The sequence below is a fragment of the Saimiri boliviensis genome, chromosome 5 (assembly GCF_048565385.1).
Source record: "Saimiri boliviensis isolate mSaiBol1 chromosome 5, mSaiBol1.pri, whole genome shotgun sequence".
Taxonomy (NCBI): Eukaryota; Metazoa; Chordata; class Mammalia; order Primates; family Cebidae; genus Saimiri; species Saimiri boliviensis.
The window spans coordinates 23,180,201-23,196,534 of record NC_133453.1 but is presented as its reverse complement, the minus strand read 5'-3'; the positions used below and the strand labels follow the sequence as shown (position 1 = coordinate 23,196,534).

Sequence of the window (16,334 nt, the reverse complement as noted above, 5' to 3'; positions counted from 1 at the left end):
TTCTGCTCCTCCCTGTCCCTCAGCACTCCCAACAGCCAGGGGAGCAACTCCCTCCCTTCCCAAAATTGTCCCCTTTTGGACACCAGCAGCCTCCCCACCCCACCCCATCCGAATAGAGGAAACTTCCCCTTTTTTGGTCTGACAGGGTATGCTCCTTCCAGTAGGGGACCTGCCTCTCTCTTTCTTCTCTCTCTCTCATACACACACACACACACACACACAGAGAGAGAGAGAGAGAGAGAGAGAGAGAGAAAGAGAGAGAGAGAGGTACACAGGAGAGGCTTAATAAATGTTTGCTGAGTTGGATCTGTCTGAAGACCTCCCCTGGGGTTTACGTGCACCCCATTTAGTTGTGTCCCCCCAACTCTCAGATCGTTCCTGAGCTGTAGAACCCACCTCAACATCTCATGTTCAACCAAAAAAGCATCATCCCTAAGCAACCACTTTCGGCCTCCAACCCCAGTCTAGACATGAGGGACACAATGGGGGCCGGGACGCCACCTCCCTCCACCAGGCTCCACACTCTGACACTTCCCAGAGTGCCTCAGGGCCTTGGCACTAGCTGTGTCAGCTGCCTGGAACACTTCCCCTCACCCCAGCACTCCATCGTTCCCTGGGCTGAATCCCTCTTATCCCTTGGGAATCCACCCAAAGTCATCTCCTCAAAGAGGTCTCCCCTGACCACTTAAATTGGAGTCATTTTCCAATTATTCTTTCTCAGCACCCCGGTTATTTACTGGTTACCTTCTGAAGTCGCCCTGGGTAGCTTCTCTCTAGTCTATCTCCCCATACTGCACTCAGGAGGGCAGGGAGCATGTCTGTCTCTTTCACCCCAGACCCCCAGCAGCTAGGACAGTGTCTCCTTCAGGCCCACGAGACCACACAGCATCTTCGTGCATGCTAGAAGGTTGAGGCCATCCTCTGGGAGACCAGCCTGATGGACACACAGCTCATGCATAGTAAGTTGAGCTCATGCAGTGTCTTTGTGGAAATGGTGAGAAGGTGCCCTTTCTCCAAGCAGATCAGCCCTGTGCCAAGATGCCTGGCTTGGTAGGCAAAGGGTGGGCTGACTCCTATGCTCTCTCAGGTAGGCACCCTTGGCAGCACTTGGCCTACATGACCATACAAGGCAGACCTGCCTGTCACACAGTGGGCAGACACTCAGCAAATGCCCTCAAGTGGGGGGCAAGTGGAGAAATCATCAGGCAATTGCAGTATGCTATGCCGAGTGCTTCCTGCACACTGGAATGCAGAAAGCTTGTCCTTGGCAGCTCTACAAAGGGGAGCGAAGGAAGACCACCCCCACCCCAGCTCCCAGCCCAGAAGACAAAAGCTTAGCAAACCGAAAGCAAGTGGCAGATGCCAAGCAGGACAGGCTTGGCCAAGCCCCCATGAATGGATTTTGACATCTGTAGAAGTATCCGCCTCCAACCCCAAGGAGGCCCACTTGCTGAGTCTCCTCCAGGGAAGCCCCCTTTGCACGCCTGGCCACCTTTCTCGCATCTCCTCCCAAGGGGCAGAATGTCCTCCCAACTTGCATCGCGTCTGCTGTCATCTCAAGTTTGGGCCTGCCAATCTGCTGGCCTCTCACTCTCAGAATGATGAAATATTCCATGTACTACAGAAAAGGAAACTGTGGTGGCCAGCCTCTCAGGTAGCTGCCAGTGTTTCTTGCCTCTGCTACTCATGCCCTTCTGGAGTCCCCTCCCACATGAAATAGGGCTGATTTATGTAATCAATCAGATACTAGAGAAATGACAGTGTTGGTTCGACTTCTGAGGCTAAGCTATAAAAGACACTTTGACTTCAGCCTTGTCTTGGATCACTCACTCTGGGGGAAGCCAGTGACCATGTGATCAGACTCCCAAGCAGCCCTACGGAGAGGGCCATGTGGTGAGGGGCTGACACCTCCTGCCAACAGCCAGCCCCAGCTTGACAGCATTAAGTGAGCCATGTGGGAAGTGGCTCCTCCAGCCCCAGTCAGGCCTTCAGATGAATATGGCCCCAGTGACATCTTGACTGCACCTTCATAAGACACTCTGAGCCAGAACCACCCAGCCAAGTCACTCATGAATTCCTGAGCCATGGAAGCCGTGTGGAATAATAGTTTTGTATTTTTTTTTTCTTTTTTTGAGACATGATCTTGCCCTACTCTGCCCCCAAGGCTGGAGTGCAGTGTCCTGATCTCAGTTTACTGCAATCTCCACCTACCAGGCTCAAGTGACCCTCCCACCTCAGTCTCCCGAGCAGCTGGGACTACAGGCATATGCCACCATGCCTGGCTAATTTTTGCATATTTTGTAGAGAGGGCGTTTTGCTATTTGCCCAGGCTGGTCTCAAACTCCTGAGCTCAAATGATCCTCCTGCCTGGGCTTCCAAAAGTCTTAGGATTACAAGAGTAAGCCATGGTACCCAGCCTGTATGTATGTATGTATGTATGTATGTATGCATGCATGTATGTATGTATGGTGGGTTTTTTTTTTGAGACAAAGTCTCTCTCTGTCACCCAGTCTGGAGTGCAGTGGCATGATCTCAGCTCACTGCAACCTCTGCTTCCCAGGTTCAAGCAATTCTCGTGCCTCAGCCTCCTAAGTAGTTGGAACTACAGCACACGCCACCACGCCCAGCTAATTTTTGTATTTTTCGTAGAGACGGGGTTTCACCATGTTGGTCAGGCTGGTCTTGAATTCCTGACCTCGTGATCTGCTCGCCTCAGCCTCCCAAAGTGCTGGGATTACGGGCGTGAGCCACCACACCTGGCCCATCTGTATTTATTTTAAATCACTAAGCTTGGGAGTAATTTTTCTATGCTATACAAAATCACTGCAGTAAAAAAAAAAAAAAAAAAAAAAAATTATGCAGTGATTTCATACTGGATACTGAAATCAGAGCACAAGACCCATAAGAACGCAAAAGCCAAAGGCGGCAGATGCTGGGAACCGGGGCAGAGGCCATCTCCTGGGTCCTACCTTGCTCCTTGGTGCCTGCACACCCCTCTCTTTAACTCCTTCCTCACTTCCCTTCCCCTACCCAGTAGTGAGCCAGAAAGTAACTCCTAAGAGGCTAAGCTATTCTGTAACAGCCCGACTAAGACACCCTCCACCACCGCTGCCACCCGCCTCTTCCTCCCTTCAACCAAGAAAGGGGAAGAACCCAGCTTCCAACCCTGGGAACATCAGACACTGCTGGGGAGAAGCCAGTCTGTGAGCCACAGGGATGCTCATTCCCCAGGGACCGTTTCTCATCAGAGGGATGGGGACACGCAGGGAGGAGCAAGAGAAGGAAACCCCAGCCTTCTCCTCTCATTTGTTCTCCCCAGATACACATGTCAGGATGGGCCCCACTGAGCAAACCATGGCCTCTCAGCTCCTACAGAAGGCCCCACAATTACAAGCCCACCCATGCACCCTCCTGAGCCAGTGTCCGACCGGAGTCGAGCTGGAGCTCCATGGAGCGCCAGGAGCCCCATCTCTGCCCCTGGTGTCAGCACTACCCCCGCACAACAGGGCCCAGTGGTGGCCTGAGAGGGAGCAGGGAGCCCCTTAGTGGGAAGGGACCCTTAGATTAATCTGCCGGGGTGAAGAACTGCACCCCCAGCCCTTGGCCCCAGCTCCCGCCCCAGCTGGGCTGCCGGTACTCTGTCCTGGGGTTGCTTCCTGCCTCTCAGGAACACAGGAAGCCAACATTGTTGGGATCTAAATGGCCTTTTCCTCCTGGACTTGGGTCGGAAAATGAGCACATAGCCTCGGTGTGCACCTGACCCCGGTGATAACCACTCACATGCCCAGTCCGGCCTCAGCTCCTTCCCTAGCCAGCACAGAGGCACAGGCCCGGCCGCCCACCTGCTCACTGGCCACTCAGACTGCCCTGCCGCTTCATCTCCAGGGCCGGGGCTGGAGGCACGCAGTCGTTAATTTAATGAGTCAACTTGTTTAGGCCATGGTATCTAGCTATTTGGTGAAACATTATTCTGGATGTTTCTGAGAAAGTTGGTTGGTTTTATTTTTTAGATGAGATTCACATTTAAATCAGTGCTTTGAATAAAGCACATGACCCTCCATAATGAGGGTGGGCCTCATTCAATCAGTTGAAGACCTTAATAAAGAAGGCCCACCTCCCCAAGCGAGAAGAAATTCTGCCAGCATGTGGGCAGGGGCAGCCCGCCTGCCAATCTATCCTGCAGATTGAACCTGCCACGCCTCCACAATCACGTGAGACGATTCCTTAAATAAATCTCTTTTTTTCTACACACATCCTGTTGGTTCTGTTTCTGCAGAGAACCGTGACTGACACAAGGTGTCTTGGGGGATGGTCAGGGGACATGGTGTGGCTCTGAAGTAAGAACAGGAAGAAACCTTCCAGATCAAACTTGTCCAACCCGCAGCCCACGGGCCACATGTAGCCCAGTTCGGCTTTGAATGCAGCCCAACACAAATTCATAAACTTTCTGAAAACATTATGAGATTTTTTTTTTGTAAGGCAGGGGGGCATATGAAATGGTTTCTTATATGCACCCAACTCTTTTTTCTTTCTGTTCTTTCTTTTTGAGAGATGGTCTCAATCTGTCACCCAGGCTGGAGTACAGTGGTGCACTCACAGCTCACTGCAGCCTCGACCTCCCCAGGCTCAAGTGATCCTCCCACCTCAGCCTCTGGAGTAGCCAAGACTATAGGTATGCACCACCACACCCAGCTATTTTACTTTTTTATTTTTTGTAAAGATGGGGTCCTGCCATGTTGCCCAGGCTGGTATCGAACTCCTGAGCTCAAGTGGTTCTCGTGCCTCGGCCTTCCACCCCACCCCCATCAGCTGAGACGGAGTCTTGCTCTGTCGCCCAGGCTGGAGTGCAGTGGCGCAATCTCAACTCACTGCAACATCTGCCTCCCGGGTTCAAGCAATTCTCCTGCCTCAGCCTCCCAAATAGCTGGGATTATAGGTGCTCACCACCACACCCAGCTAAGTTTTTTGTATCTCTAAGTAGAGACGGGGTTTCACCATGTTGGCCAGGCTGGTCTTGAACTCCTGACCTCATGATCCGCCCACATCAGCCTCCCAGAGTGCTGGAATTACAGGTGTGAGCCACTGCACCTGGCCCCATTATGAGATTTTTTTTTTTTGCAAGTTTTTTTTTTAACTCATCAGCTATGGTTAGTGTTAGCATACTTTACGTGTGACCCAAGACAATTCTTCCTTTCCCATGTGGCCCAGGGAAGCCAAAAGATTAGGCCCCCCCCCCATTCTAAATCATCCCATCCAGTGATGTTCAAACTTTTATTTTTACAGCCAAATTCCTCCCGCAGATGGGCTCTGACGTGGAACCACAGTGACGCCGGTTAAAATTCACTGAATGCTTGCTATATATCAGGTTCTGTTTGGAGCCCAGTGCCTATACGTATATCATCTCATTTAATCCCACAGTGACCTCATGAGGGAGGTACTGCTGTTTGTCCCATCTTAAAGGTAAGGAAACTGAGGCTTAGATGGGTAGGCAATCAGCTCAAGTTCTCACGAGTAAGGGTCAGGTGGGGATCTGAATCAGGACATCTAAGTCAAGGGCAAGTCACCACATCATCCTACCTCCTGGTGCATTTGACTCCTAAAACCAGAGCTGCTCTGACAGGTGGGAAGGGGTCCCAGAGTCCTGACCCTTTTAGACTCCCTTGGATTTCATCTCTTACCCTCTTTGGCCCCTAAAGCTCCTCCAAAAACCTTACAGCTCCTTGAGAACACAGTTTACAGCCTCTGATCTAGTCCCACCTCCTCATTTAGAGAAAAGGGAAGGCCAGACCCAGAGAGGTTAGGCATCTCCCCTGAGGTCACACAGCCAGGAGGTATTAACAGCAAGCCAGGGCTAGAAACCAGGGTCTTTCCACCCTACCAGGCTGCCTCTGGTGGCTCCTCAGACACAGGGCAGAAGCTGGGTTCCCCAGTGCCATAACATGGGGAAAGATTTCCTAGAAACAAGGTTTCCCCAAATCCAACTGGTGCCGGCTTCTGCGTAGGCTTGTCCCGTTAAAGGACAGATCGTCTTTCCAGATGCATCCTGCCCTAAGGAAACTGCAGGTGACTGTCCCCACTTCCAGGCTGACCAGAGCCACTGAGAAGGGAAGTTGTCCGAGTCCGGGCCCCAATCAGACCCAGATAGCAGCCCTCGGGCTGCTGAGCTGCCATCCTGGTCTCTTCCTGTCGGTTTCAGCCTGGTGGGAGATACAGCCCTTGAGCAAAGCTCTGAGTCCACACAGCCTCCCTCTGGGGCCCCCAGTGCTCGTGGACTCCCATAGAGCACTTCCCTAGGGACCTGTGGGAAGCCCACTATTTGGACTGAGGAACTCCTACACATCCCTCAAGACGAAGCCTGCACATGTCTTCCCTGCTGAAGCCTGACAACATCTCTACTGAGTCAGAGACGGCCCTGCACACACACACACACACACGCACACACACACACGCACACAGACATGCACCTGTGTCAGCTTTGGCACCGTGCTCCATGATTGTCTGACTGTGTCTGTCTTCCCAGGTAAGGGGCTGGCTCTTGGCACCAAGACCCAGCACAGCATTCAACCCAGAGGACAGCTCAGTTCATGATTGGCAGACGGCTGCACAGAGGCATGGAGGAGGTGAGCAGCAGCCTGCATGGGGAGGAGGGGTGCTATCCTGCCTCTGCAGACCCCAACCAGGGAGTTTTCCAGGCCCTCCCACTGTCAAGGCCTCAGCAAGTGTTCCTGGTCCAGCCTCCTTCATCATAGATGAGGCAACGAAGCCTGAGCTATTAATTGACTTGTCCAGGATCACCGAGGCTGTGAGAAGCAGGGCCAGAAGTATAGCCCAGACTAGTGACTGCACCTCTGCACCTGATTTCCTGCCATTGTCTCGTCTGTGTCCGTATCTTTCACACGGAGCCTTCATCCCTTGCATGAGGACCCATCTTCCAGGCACACACAGAACCTCAAGGCTCCTCACAGCAACCCCCCAGAGACTCAAGATAGGGTTCATAGGCAGGAGTTCACAGGAGCTCATGGGTCTGGCAGAACCCCTTTGTCTGCTCATCCATGATGCCCACACGTCCCCCGCCTTAGTTTCTTATTTGCCTTATTCTTCTCTGAGTCGTCCGGAACCAGGACCAGACCCCAGGTTCCCTTCATCTCTTTCCTACTGCCTTCTGCCATATGACATCAAATGGGAAATGCAAGAGGGAGGGGAATGGAAGAGCCGCCCAAGCCATAGGTCCAGGCAGCCAGGGGAAGACAGGCCAAACACCCCAGTGTCTCTAGAGCTAAAAGAGCTTCCTCCCTGCCCCCTGCCTGCAGCAGAAGTTTCTTCAATGTTGCAAGGCCCGTGGAGACTGGGAATCTAGGGCCTTGACATCCATGCACCACCCCCAAGCCATTAATCAAGAGAGTAGCTATGCTGTAGCAGAGACTTGAAGGCTGAGAGCAGAGCAAACCCATTGAGTTGGGCTCAGTGAACAGATACGAGCTACAGCTGGGTCCACAGGTGCCCCCTCAGCCAGGGAACTACGTCGGGTGGCCCTGGATGGGTGGGTGAATGGATGAATGAGGGGACCTGGCCACCCTGTGCCATCGTGAGCTCCTGGCTCCAAAGCACAGGCAGTTGCTTCACTCCTCCATCTCCCACCAGTGAACCCAGTGGCCCCTGTCCCCTTGCTGAGGCTGCACGCGTGGCCTAGGGAGCCAGGAGTCTTCCTTCCTTCTCTCTATCCTCCTGTGGCCCAGTCCTGACACCTGCTGGTCCTGCTACCGAGTAGCCCTGGCTTTCTTCCCACCAACTCCCCACCCTCCAGAGCCCAGCCAGAGCTGCCAAACCAGTCTAGCCACCTGCCATCCCCTCCAGTCCACACCAGCAGGGCCAGGCTGAGATCTAAGTGAAACTGGGGACATGTCTTGCTCACCCTGGGAGCCTTCTGTTCACATGGGGTCAAATCCTCTCCTCAACCCAAGCGCGCAGGCCAGGTCAGCTGGGGAACCCAGAACCATGGAATGTGGGGGCCACCGGAGACTCTCTGGGGCCAGAGACCTGCCCAGGTCATGCAGTGAATGTCTGCAGAACTTCCTTCTGCCTCCACCTCCAGGCTGCCTCCTATCTCCCTCTTGGGAGTCCCTGGGATGACGGGAAGACCCTGGGGCAAGAGGGAACTATGGGGAAGGGCCAGAGGCTAATTTATGCATTCTCACAGTGCAAGGCAGGGTGGGGGGCTGTTACACAACATGCAAAACTTTACCCCTAGCAATTCTTCTGTGACATCCCTCCCCACCCGGCTCCAACCCTAAACCGCCGGCAAGTCCCAGACAGACCTCTTAGGAGGAGGGTGACACCACGTGGCTGATTTTGGTATTGCAAACATCCTGGTTGGCTTCCTAAACTCATGCTGGGGGTTCCGAACGTTCAGTTAAGCCCCATGAACCTCTCCCCTGTGCCCACAGCAGGCCTTGCCTGGAATGCCCTAGACACACACACACACATACACACACACACGCTTTCAGCCATCCACTCACCCCCAGTACCCAGCTGAAACACCTTCCTCCCCTGAGAGCACACATCCTGAAAACCCCACTCGGGCCTCACTCCTGGGTGCGTTGGCAAGAGATGTCACTGCTCTCAGCCTCAGTTTCCTCCTTTGTAAAACAGAGATGACACCAGCACCTTTTGGGGGGTGTGAACATCAGATGAGGTCATACACGTGAGCACTTAGTATGCAGTAAGTGCTTTCGGAATTATTCAGTGGGCTCGAGGCCCGCCTCCCAGCCTGGTGGGCCTTTGACATGGAGGGAGGGGTGAGAGAGAGGCCAGGTAGAGAAAGCCACATGAGCAGAGGCTCCAGGCAAAAAGGACATGGCCCGTTTGGTATCTTTGGCATGCCCAACATACTGAGGAGCCATGTGAGGCGCCAGTGGTTTGAACATGGAATCAGGAGCAGAGGAACATGGGTAGAGAGCTGGGCAAAGGCTGAGCCCACCAGGCCTGGCAGCCAGGGAAGACGTCTGCACTGTCTCAAGGATTGTGAGGGAAGGGAACCCGGAGGCTTTAAACCGGGAGCTGACACCACTGGATTTATGTTTTTAAGTCCCACTGGAAGCTGCTGTGGAGGGTGGATTGCAGAGAATGGGTCAGGGGACAGGAGAAGGTAAAGGTGAGTTAGTTGCCCACAGGACAGATGACGGCAGTGGAATCGGGAGGGGACGATGCCAAGAAGCCCGGGGACTCCAGCAGGCCTTGGGAGGCCCTACATTGATGGGATGGGGGGTGGAGGAGAGGGAGGCATCGGATGGGGCAACGGGATGAGTGAAGGTGTCAGCCATGATGTCGGGTGCAGGGACCTCCTGCTGATTTCACTGTGTGATCTGGGACAAAACAACAACTTTTCAGGCAACGGTGACACTCAAGCCCCAGGCCATTCCGGGAGCCGATGAAAATAGTGATTGAAAGTCTGGCAGCCAACAGGTCCTCCACTGAGTCTGACTCGGGGCCTCTTAAAGTGGCCTCTAAGCTACCACAGAAGAGGGCTGCGGTGTGCCTTCTTTGCAGAAATCCCAGTGCCAAGCACATGCCACCCACGGGACTTCCACACACCAACCACATCCCATCCACACACCACAAAACATGTCACCACGTGACCTCCTCCATGCACCTTCCACAAACCCTGCACACAGAGTCTACATACAGACCACATGCCATCCACACATCAACCATACACCCTCAGCACACGTCATCCACACGCCAGCCACGCACCCTCAGCACACAACATACACATACCATCCAGACACCAGCCACACACCAGCCACAGACCCTCAGCACACAACATCCACACACCAGCCTCACACTCTCAGCACACATCATCCACACGCCATCCACACACCCTCAGCACACAACATCCACACACCCTCAGCACACATCCACACACCCTCAGCACACAACATTTACACACCAGCCTCACACTCTCAGCACACATCATCCACACGCCATCCACACACCAACCACACACCCTCAGCACACATCATCCACACGCCAGCCACACACCAACCACACACCCTACACACACATCATCCACATGCCATCTACACACCAACCACACACCCTCAGCACACATCATCCACACGCCCTCAGCACACATCATCCACACGCCAGCCACACGCCAGCCACACACCAACCACACACCCTCCACACACATCATCCACATGCCATCTACACACCAACCACACACCCTCAGCACACATCATCCACACGCCCTCAGCACACATCATCCACACGCCAGCCACACACCAACCACACACCCTCAGCACACATCATCCACACGCCAGCCACACACCAACCACACACCCTCAGCATACATCATCCACACACCATCCACACGCCAGCCACACACCCTCAGCACACATCATCCACACGCCATCCACACACCGACCACACACCCTCAGCACACATCATCCACACGCCAGCCACACACCGACCACACATCCTCAGCACACATCATCCACACACCATCCACACGCCAGCCACACACACTCAGCACACATCATCCACACACTATCCACACACCAACCACACACCCTCAGCACACATCCACACACCAACCACACACCAGTCACACACCCTCAGCACACATCATCCACACACCCTCAGCACATATCATCCACACACCATCCACACACCAACCACACACCCTCGGCACACATCCACACACCAACCACACACCAGTCACACACCCTCAACACACATCATCCACACACCATCCACATGCCAGCCACACACCCTCAACACATCATCCACACACCATCCACATGCCAGCCACACACCCTCAGCACATATCCACACGCCATCCACACACCAACCACACACCCTCAGCACACATCATCCACACACCATCCACACACCAACCACACACCCTCAGCACACATCATCCACACACCAACCACACACCCTCAGCACACATCATCCACATGCCATCCACACACCAGCCACACACCCTCAGCACACATCATCCACATGCCATCCACACACCAACCACACACCCTCAGCACACATCATCCACACACCATCCACACACCAGCCACACACCCTCAGCACACAACATCCCCACACCAGTCACACACCAACCACACACCCTCAGCAGAACCTCCACACGCTGTCACATACTGATCATGCATCTTCCATATGCCATTCACGTACCATTCGTATACCTTCTTCATGGTACTAACGTGACATTCATATACCTTTTTCATGCCATTCATCCTTACACAAGCTGCATGCCATTTCCATGCCTCCCACCACCTGCCGTGCCCACCACACCCACCCACATGCTTTTCATCTGGTGATCTCTGTATCCTCCACCAGAGGGGAACAAGGCATCAGGTTGGGACCCTAAGGATATGTGCACAGCAGAGTCCCAGCCTGGCCCAGACCCGGCCATCTCATTCCCCTGCTGGGCCCTCCCATCCCCCATGGCCCAGCCAGCTACTCACCTTTGCAGGTGCAGCCTTGATGGGTGATGACCTGACGGCAGATCCCACAGGGCTTCACCTTCTTGAAGGTCTTCACCTTGAAGTTGTGGGTTTTGGGGGCCTCCAGATCCTCTGGCTGTGGGAGGAGAGGCACAGTCAGCCTTGGGCAGAAGGCCGGGGTCCTGGGGGAGGAGTCTAGGGGCCTGGGAGAGAGATAGACAGGGACTGGGAAAAGGATGGCAAGAGCCCTTCAGGGCCCAGAGGAGGGAGGAGGGACCAGGGACAGAGAAAGGTGTGGGAGTGACAGGATGTTGATCCCAGACTCAGGTGCGGCCCGTAGCCTGAGTCCAGACAGCAGCTGGAGAGACCAGCTCCTGGGACCTGCAGCCCCCACATGGCTCCCCACCTTGGCTTTCTTTTGATTTATCATGAAGGCATGGCTCACACACAGCAGACTGCACTAACTTGAAATGTACTGCTGGATACAATGTTCCACACATCCGCCCCACAGAGCCACATCCCGGAAGACTCCCTCATGGCCCCTCCCGGTCAGTGTCTTCCCCGCCTGAGGTTCATGCCACTGTGGCTTCCATCACTAAAGAGTCATGATGCCAGATTTTTGAACTTCCTCGAGGTGGAATTATGTAATGCGTAGTCTTGCATTTCGCCTCCTTCACACACCACGAATCTGAGGTCCCCTCGGATGGCTGCATCCCACACAGCTCCTCCTTTGAACCTCCCATGTGCCATTTCATTGTGCGGACACAGCAAGTTTATTCGTCCACTCTACTGCTGATGGGCCTTCGCTTCTCTAAACCATGGTCCCACAGTGCCATTTCCCCTCATTCTTTCCCCATTTCACCATCCCCTGGCCCAGCCAGGAAGCCTTCTTCCATCTTTATTTTCAGTTCTCTGCATTATGAAAATACAGAGATGTGAACTATCCTTTCCTAAACCACCGCCTCATGCATGAGAAGCAGGCTGGCAGCCCAAGCCTCCCTCTGAGCCTCACTCATCATAAAGTCCTGGGTCAGTACCTCTTCACCACTACCATTACCACAGGCCTCAGTTGCTCTCTCTGGATGGCACCACACCCCTGGAGCTCTGGCAGTCTGTCCTTTGAAACCACATCTGGGAAGATGCTCTAAGAAGCAAAGCCCTGCACAGACCCTGCCCACCTTGCGGGCCCCGTCCAGGTAGTGCCCTATTCAGAGGACTCCCCCGGACAAGCATCCCCTGCCCCCAGGCATTCACCCTGGGGTCTAGCCTGATTCCCTTCCCAGCTGCAGCAGGAGCGGGGCAGGACACGGACACCAGCAGCTCCCTCTCTCCCGTCTCCCAAGCACAGACCTCTCTGACACCCCTCCACACACACACGTGCGCACACACAGAGACACGATCCCAGTCTTGCGGTGTGCGTAGCCAGTGGGAGGAAAGTCCACTCTTTCCTCTTCCTTTTCTTGCACCTGCTCCAGAGCCCCCCGGGGTCTGAGATAGGGGCCGGAGAGGGGAACTGTGAGTTCAGAGGAGGTAGAGTGGCAGTGTCCCCCACACAAGCCAACGTGTCTAGGACTTCTATCTGAAGACACTGCAGAGGTGAGTCCTGGGTGACAGAGACTAAGCCATAGAAACACAGAGAAAAGCAGACACAATGAGACTGCATCAGAGGCAGAAACCCAGAGAGGTAAAAGCATAGATACAGAGGGGCAGAGAGAAAGAGAGTGAAAAGGACAGGGCAGAGGGAGGGGCACAGGAAGCAGACAGGACAGAGAGGAGCAACAGAGAGACAGAGAAGAAAGACCAAGATAAAGGCAAACAGAGAGAATGAGAGAGATGAGACAGAGACACACAGAAACTAACAAGGGGGTCAGGGGATCAAAGAGAGATAAAAGGACACAGGAGCTCCCAAAGGCCAAATCCAGGAAGATCAGAGCATCAGAATACATGATGATAGGAATGGCTTCAATGCGTCCATGCTGACAATCAGAAATGCAGTCATCACCACATAATGACAGTGGTCCCACAAGCTTATGATAATGTATTTTTACTGTCCCTTTTCTACATTTAGATATGCTTAGATATACAAATATCATGCGTTACGGTTCTCAGCCTACAGCATTTAGTACAGTGACATGCTGTGCAGGGTTTGAGCCCAGGAGCTACAGGCTACACCATCTAGCAGCATAGGTGTGCAGTAGGCTGCACCATCTGTGTATATGTAAGTACTCCCTACGGTGTTTGCACAATGTCAAAATCCCCTAACAACACACCTCTCAAAACGTGTCCCCATGGTTAAGTTTAGTCAGTTACAACTCATGACTGTAACTGAATAAGCTGAAAGTTTGATAAGGCACAAGATATTTACATCTCCAAGCACCCCCCACATCATAGGTAGAAATTACAAAGAGGAAGAAAGTAACTTTTCCTGGCTTCCTCCACTTTAATCAAGTGATCAAAGTTACCATCCCTCCAATGGTAATGGGGCGACGAGGCCAAGCTCCAAGCAGGGGTGCACTGAGCACAGACACCGCTTCCACGGTATCCCTGCCAGAAAGCCTCAATCTGACTCTAATCATGAGGAAACATCAGGCCAACCCAAACTAAGGGATAGCCCACAAATTAAATGTCTTGGAATCTGCAGAAGTGACAAGGTCATGAAAAATCAAGGAACGGCTGAGGAGCTTTCCAGATTGAAGACAGCAAAAAGACCTGGCAACCAAAAGTAATGGCCGCTTCGGAACCAAGTTCCGTTGATGCCTATGAGGACATCACTGGGAAAAGTGGCGGAACTTCCCTGGGTCTAGATTGCATGGTAGTAAAGTATCCATGTCAGTTTCCTGATTTTGATAGCTGGGCTAGTCGGGTAAGAGAGTCCTTGTAGAAAAATCAGGAAAGTATTTAAGGGTGGTGGGGCATCATGTCAGCAGCTTACTCTGAGAGTTCTAGAGGGGGCAAATGTTATTTGCACTGTATTTTCAACCTTTCTGAAGTTGGTTAGAAATGCAGAGACAAGGCCAGGCACGGTAGCTCACACCTGTAATCCCAGCATTTTGGGAGGCCAAGGTGGGCAGATCACGAGGTCAAGATATCGAGACCATCCTGGCCAACATGGTGAAACTCCATCTCTACTAAAAGTACAAAAATTAGCCGGGCGTGGTGGCACGCACCTGTGGTCCCAGCTACTTAGGAGGCTGAGGCGGAAGAATCACTTGAACCCAGGAGGCGGAGGTTGCAAAAAAAAAGAGAGAGAGAGAGAGAGAGAGAGAGAGAAACGCAGAGACAAAAGCCCAGGCTAGAGGTGGAGACAATGCAGGGCGGGGATCCAGAGCCCAGCAGTGCCCCCTTGTCGTCAGGGAGGCCTCTGCAGGATAGCTCAACCAGCCACCTCCTGGGCGCTGATATTCCTGAGAGCTGGGTTCTAGGAGCTTTGGCTGGGAGCAGAGTGAGGGTGGGGCAGGTGACTGCCCAGCTCTGGGCCTCACTCTGTGGCCCCGATCCCACTAGGAGGGGCGGGTAAGTCCCTTCCATTCACCTGTCTCACCTCCCCTGGTTTCCATCTGGGGCCTGGACTCGGGGGGCCTTCCCTTAGATCTCTGCCGCAAACATTCCAGGGAGGGGCCCTGGTCAGTGTGAAGTGCAGCAGTCCAGGCCTGGGCCTGCGGGGGGTGGTACAGAGAAGGGATCTGGGGTTCCATTTAAGTGCTTCTGGGGGAGACAGACAGGAAACCCTAAAGCCAGCTCTCCCAGTCCGACTCTTGGCCCACCCCATTAAGCCAAGCAAAGCCGCCCGCTGCAGCTTACCCAGCAAACTTCCCTCCCCCAGCTGCATATCCAGCCCTTTCCCCAAAGCCTAGGGATACAGGCCTCCTTCCGAAAGCACAGCTGGGGCAGCAGAGTCTCCCAGAAGAGAGTCCTTGCAGCCCAGTGACCCCATGGGCAGCATGTGCAGCCTTCCAGATGGGCTTCTCCCAGGCGCCCCAGTTGCGCCTGCCCTGTGGGCCCAGCCCTAGGAGATCTCTCCTTGCTGGGGCCTGGAGGGCAGGGACAGGACTTCAGGTTCATCTCTGCCCTTGCTCAGGCCTCTCGAAGCAGCCCCAGGGGATGCCCGAGCACACTCCTAACCCTCAGCCCTACTGGGTCCTGGCTCTGGCTAAGCGAGCACTGGCAGAGGAGTCTGGAGATCTGCCTTCGAGACATGGCCTTGAGAATATCAGTGACCCTTCCTGAGCCTCGCAGTCCCCAAATGAAAATGAGGAGTTTGGACCACACAGTCTGAGTGGAGAGAGAGGGGGAAATGACACAACAGTCCCTTTGGGGTAAAGGGACTGAAAGTGATGGGGGTGGGAGAATGAGGAGACATACCCCTCCAAGGAGAGGTTGTGAAACTCTGGTGGGAGCGAGGGACTAGCTCTGCCACCTCCAGCCAAGTGGCCCCAGGCTCTGCTGGCATCTGCTTAATTCCACTATAAAACAAGGGCATTGAGGTGATCTTGTTAGGAGTCATGCCATAGGTTTGATGTCCCGGGATGCTAGAAGAGAAAGTCTAGGGCCGGTGAGCCTCCTATTCTCACATATCTGAAGGAACAGTCATTGTAAGTAGGGACCAGACATCATCTGTGAAGTTCAGAAGGCAAACCAACACCAGTGGGCAGGCACTACGAGAAGGTATCAGGAGACCCGTGGGAAAAAGAAACTTCTCAACAAGCAGATGCTAAAGTATGGGCTAAGAGGAAAAGCCGGGTGCCCAGTACCTACCCAGCCTTCCCCGCCGGTTGTTCTGCAGGTACAGGCAGAGCGTGTAAACAAGCCCCATAAAGTCCGAAGTGCTGCTCAAGGGCAGTGTCTTGTTATGACAATGATCATTATTTTTCCTGA

General features: G+C 53.7%; 1 protein-coding gene across 12 annotated transcripts in view; it reads right to left on the bottom strand.

Moving 5' to 3' along the window:
* Positions 1-16,334, bottom strand: part of TNS1 (tensin 1) — a 212,175-nt gene that overhangs the window by 180,764 nt on the left and 15,077 nt on the right. For all 12 annotated transcript variants that reach the window (XM_074399052.1, XM_039469591.2, XM_074399041.1 and 9 more), the window contains exon 2: positions 11,481-11,595. In XM_074399052.1, the coding sequence (XP_074255153.1) occupies positions 11,481-11,595 (115 nt within the window). The remainder of the gene's footprint in view (positions 1-11,480; positions 11,596-16,334) is intronic.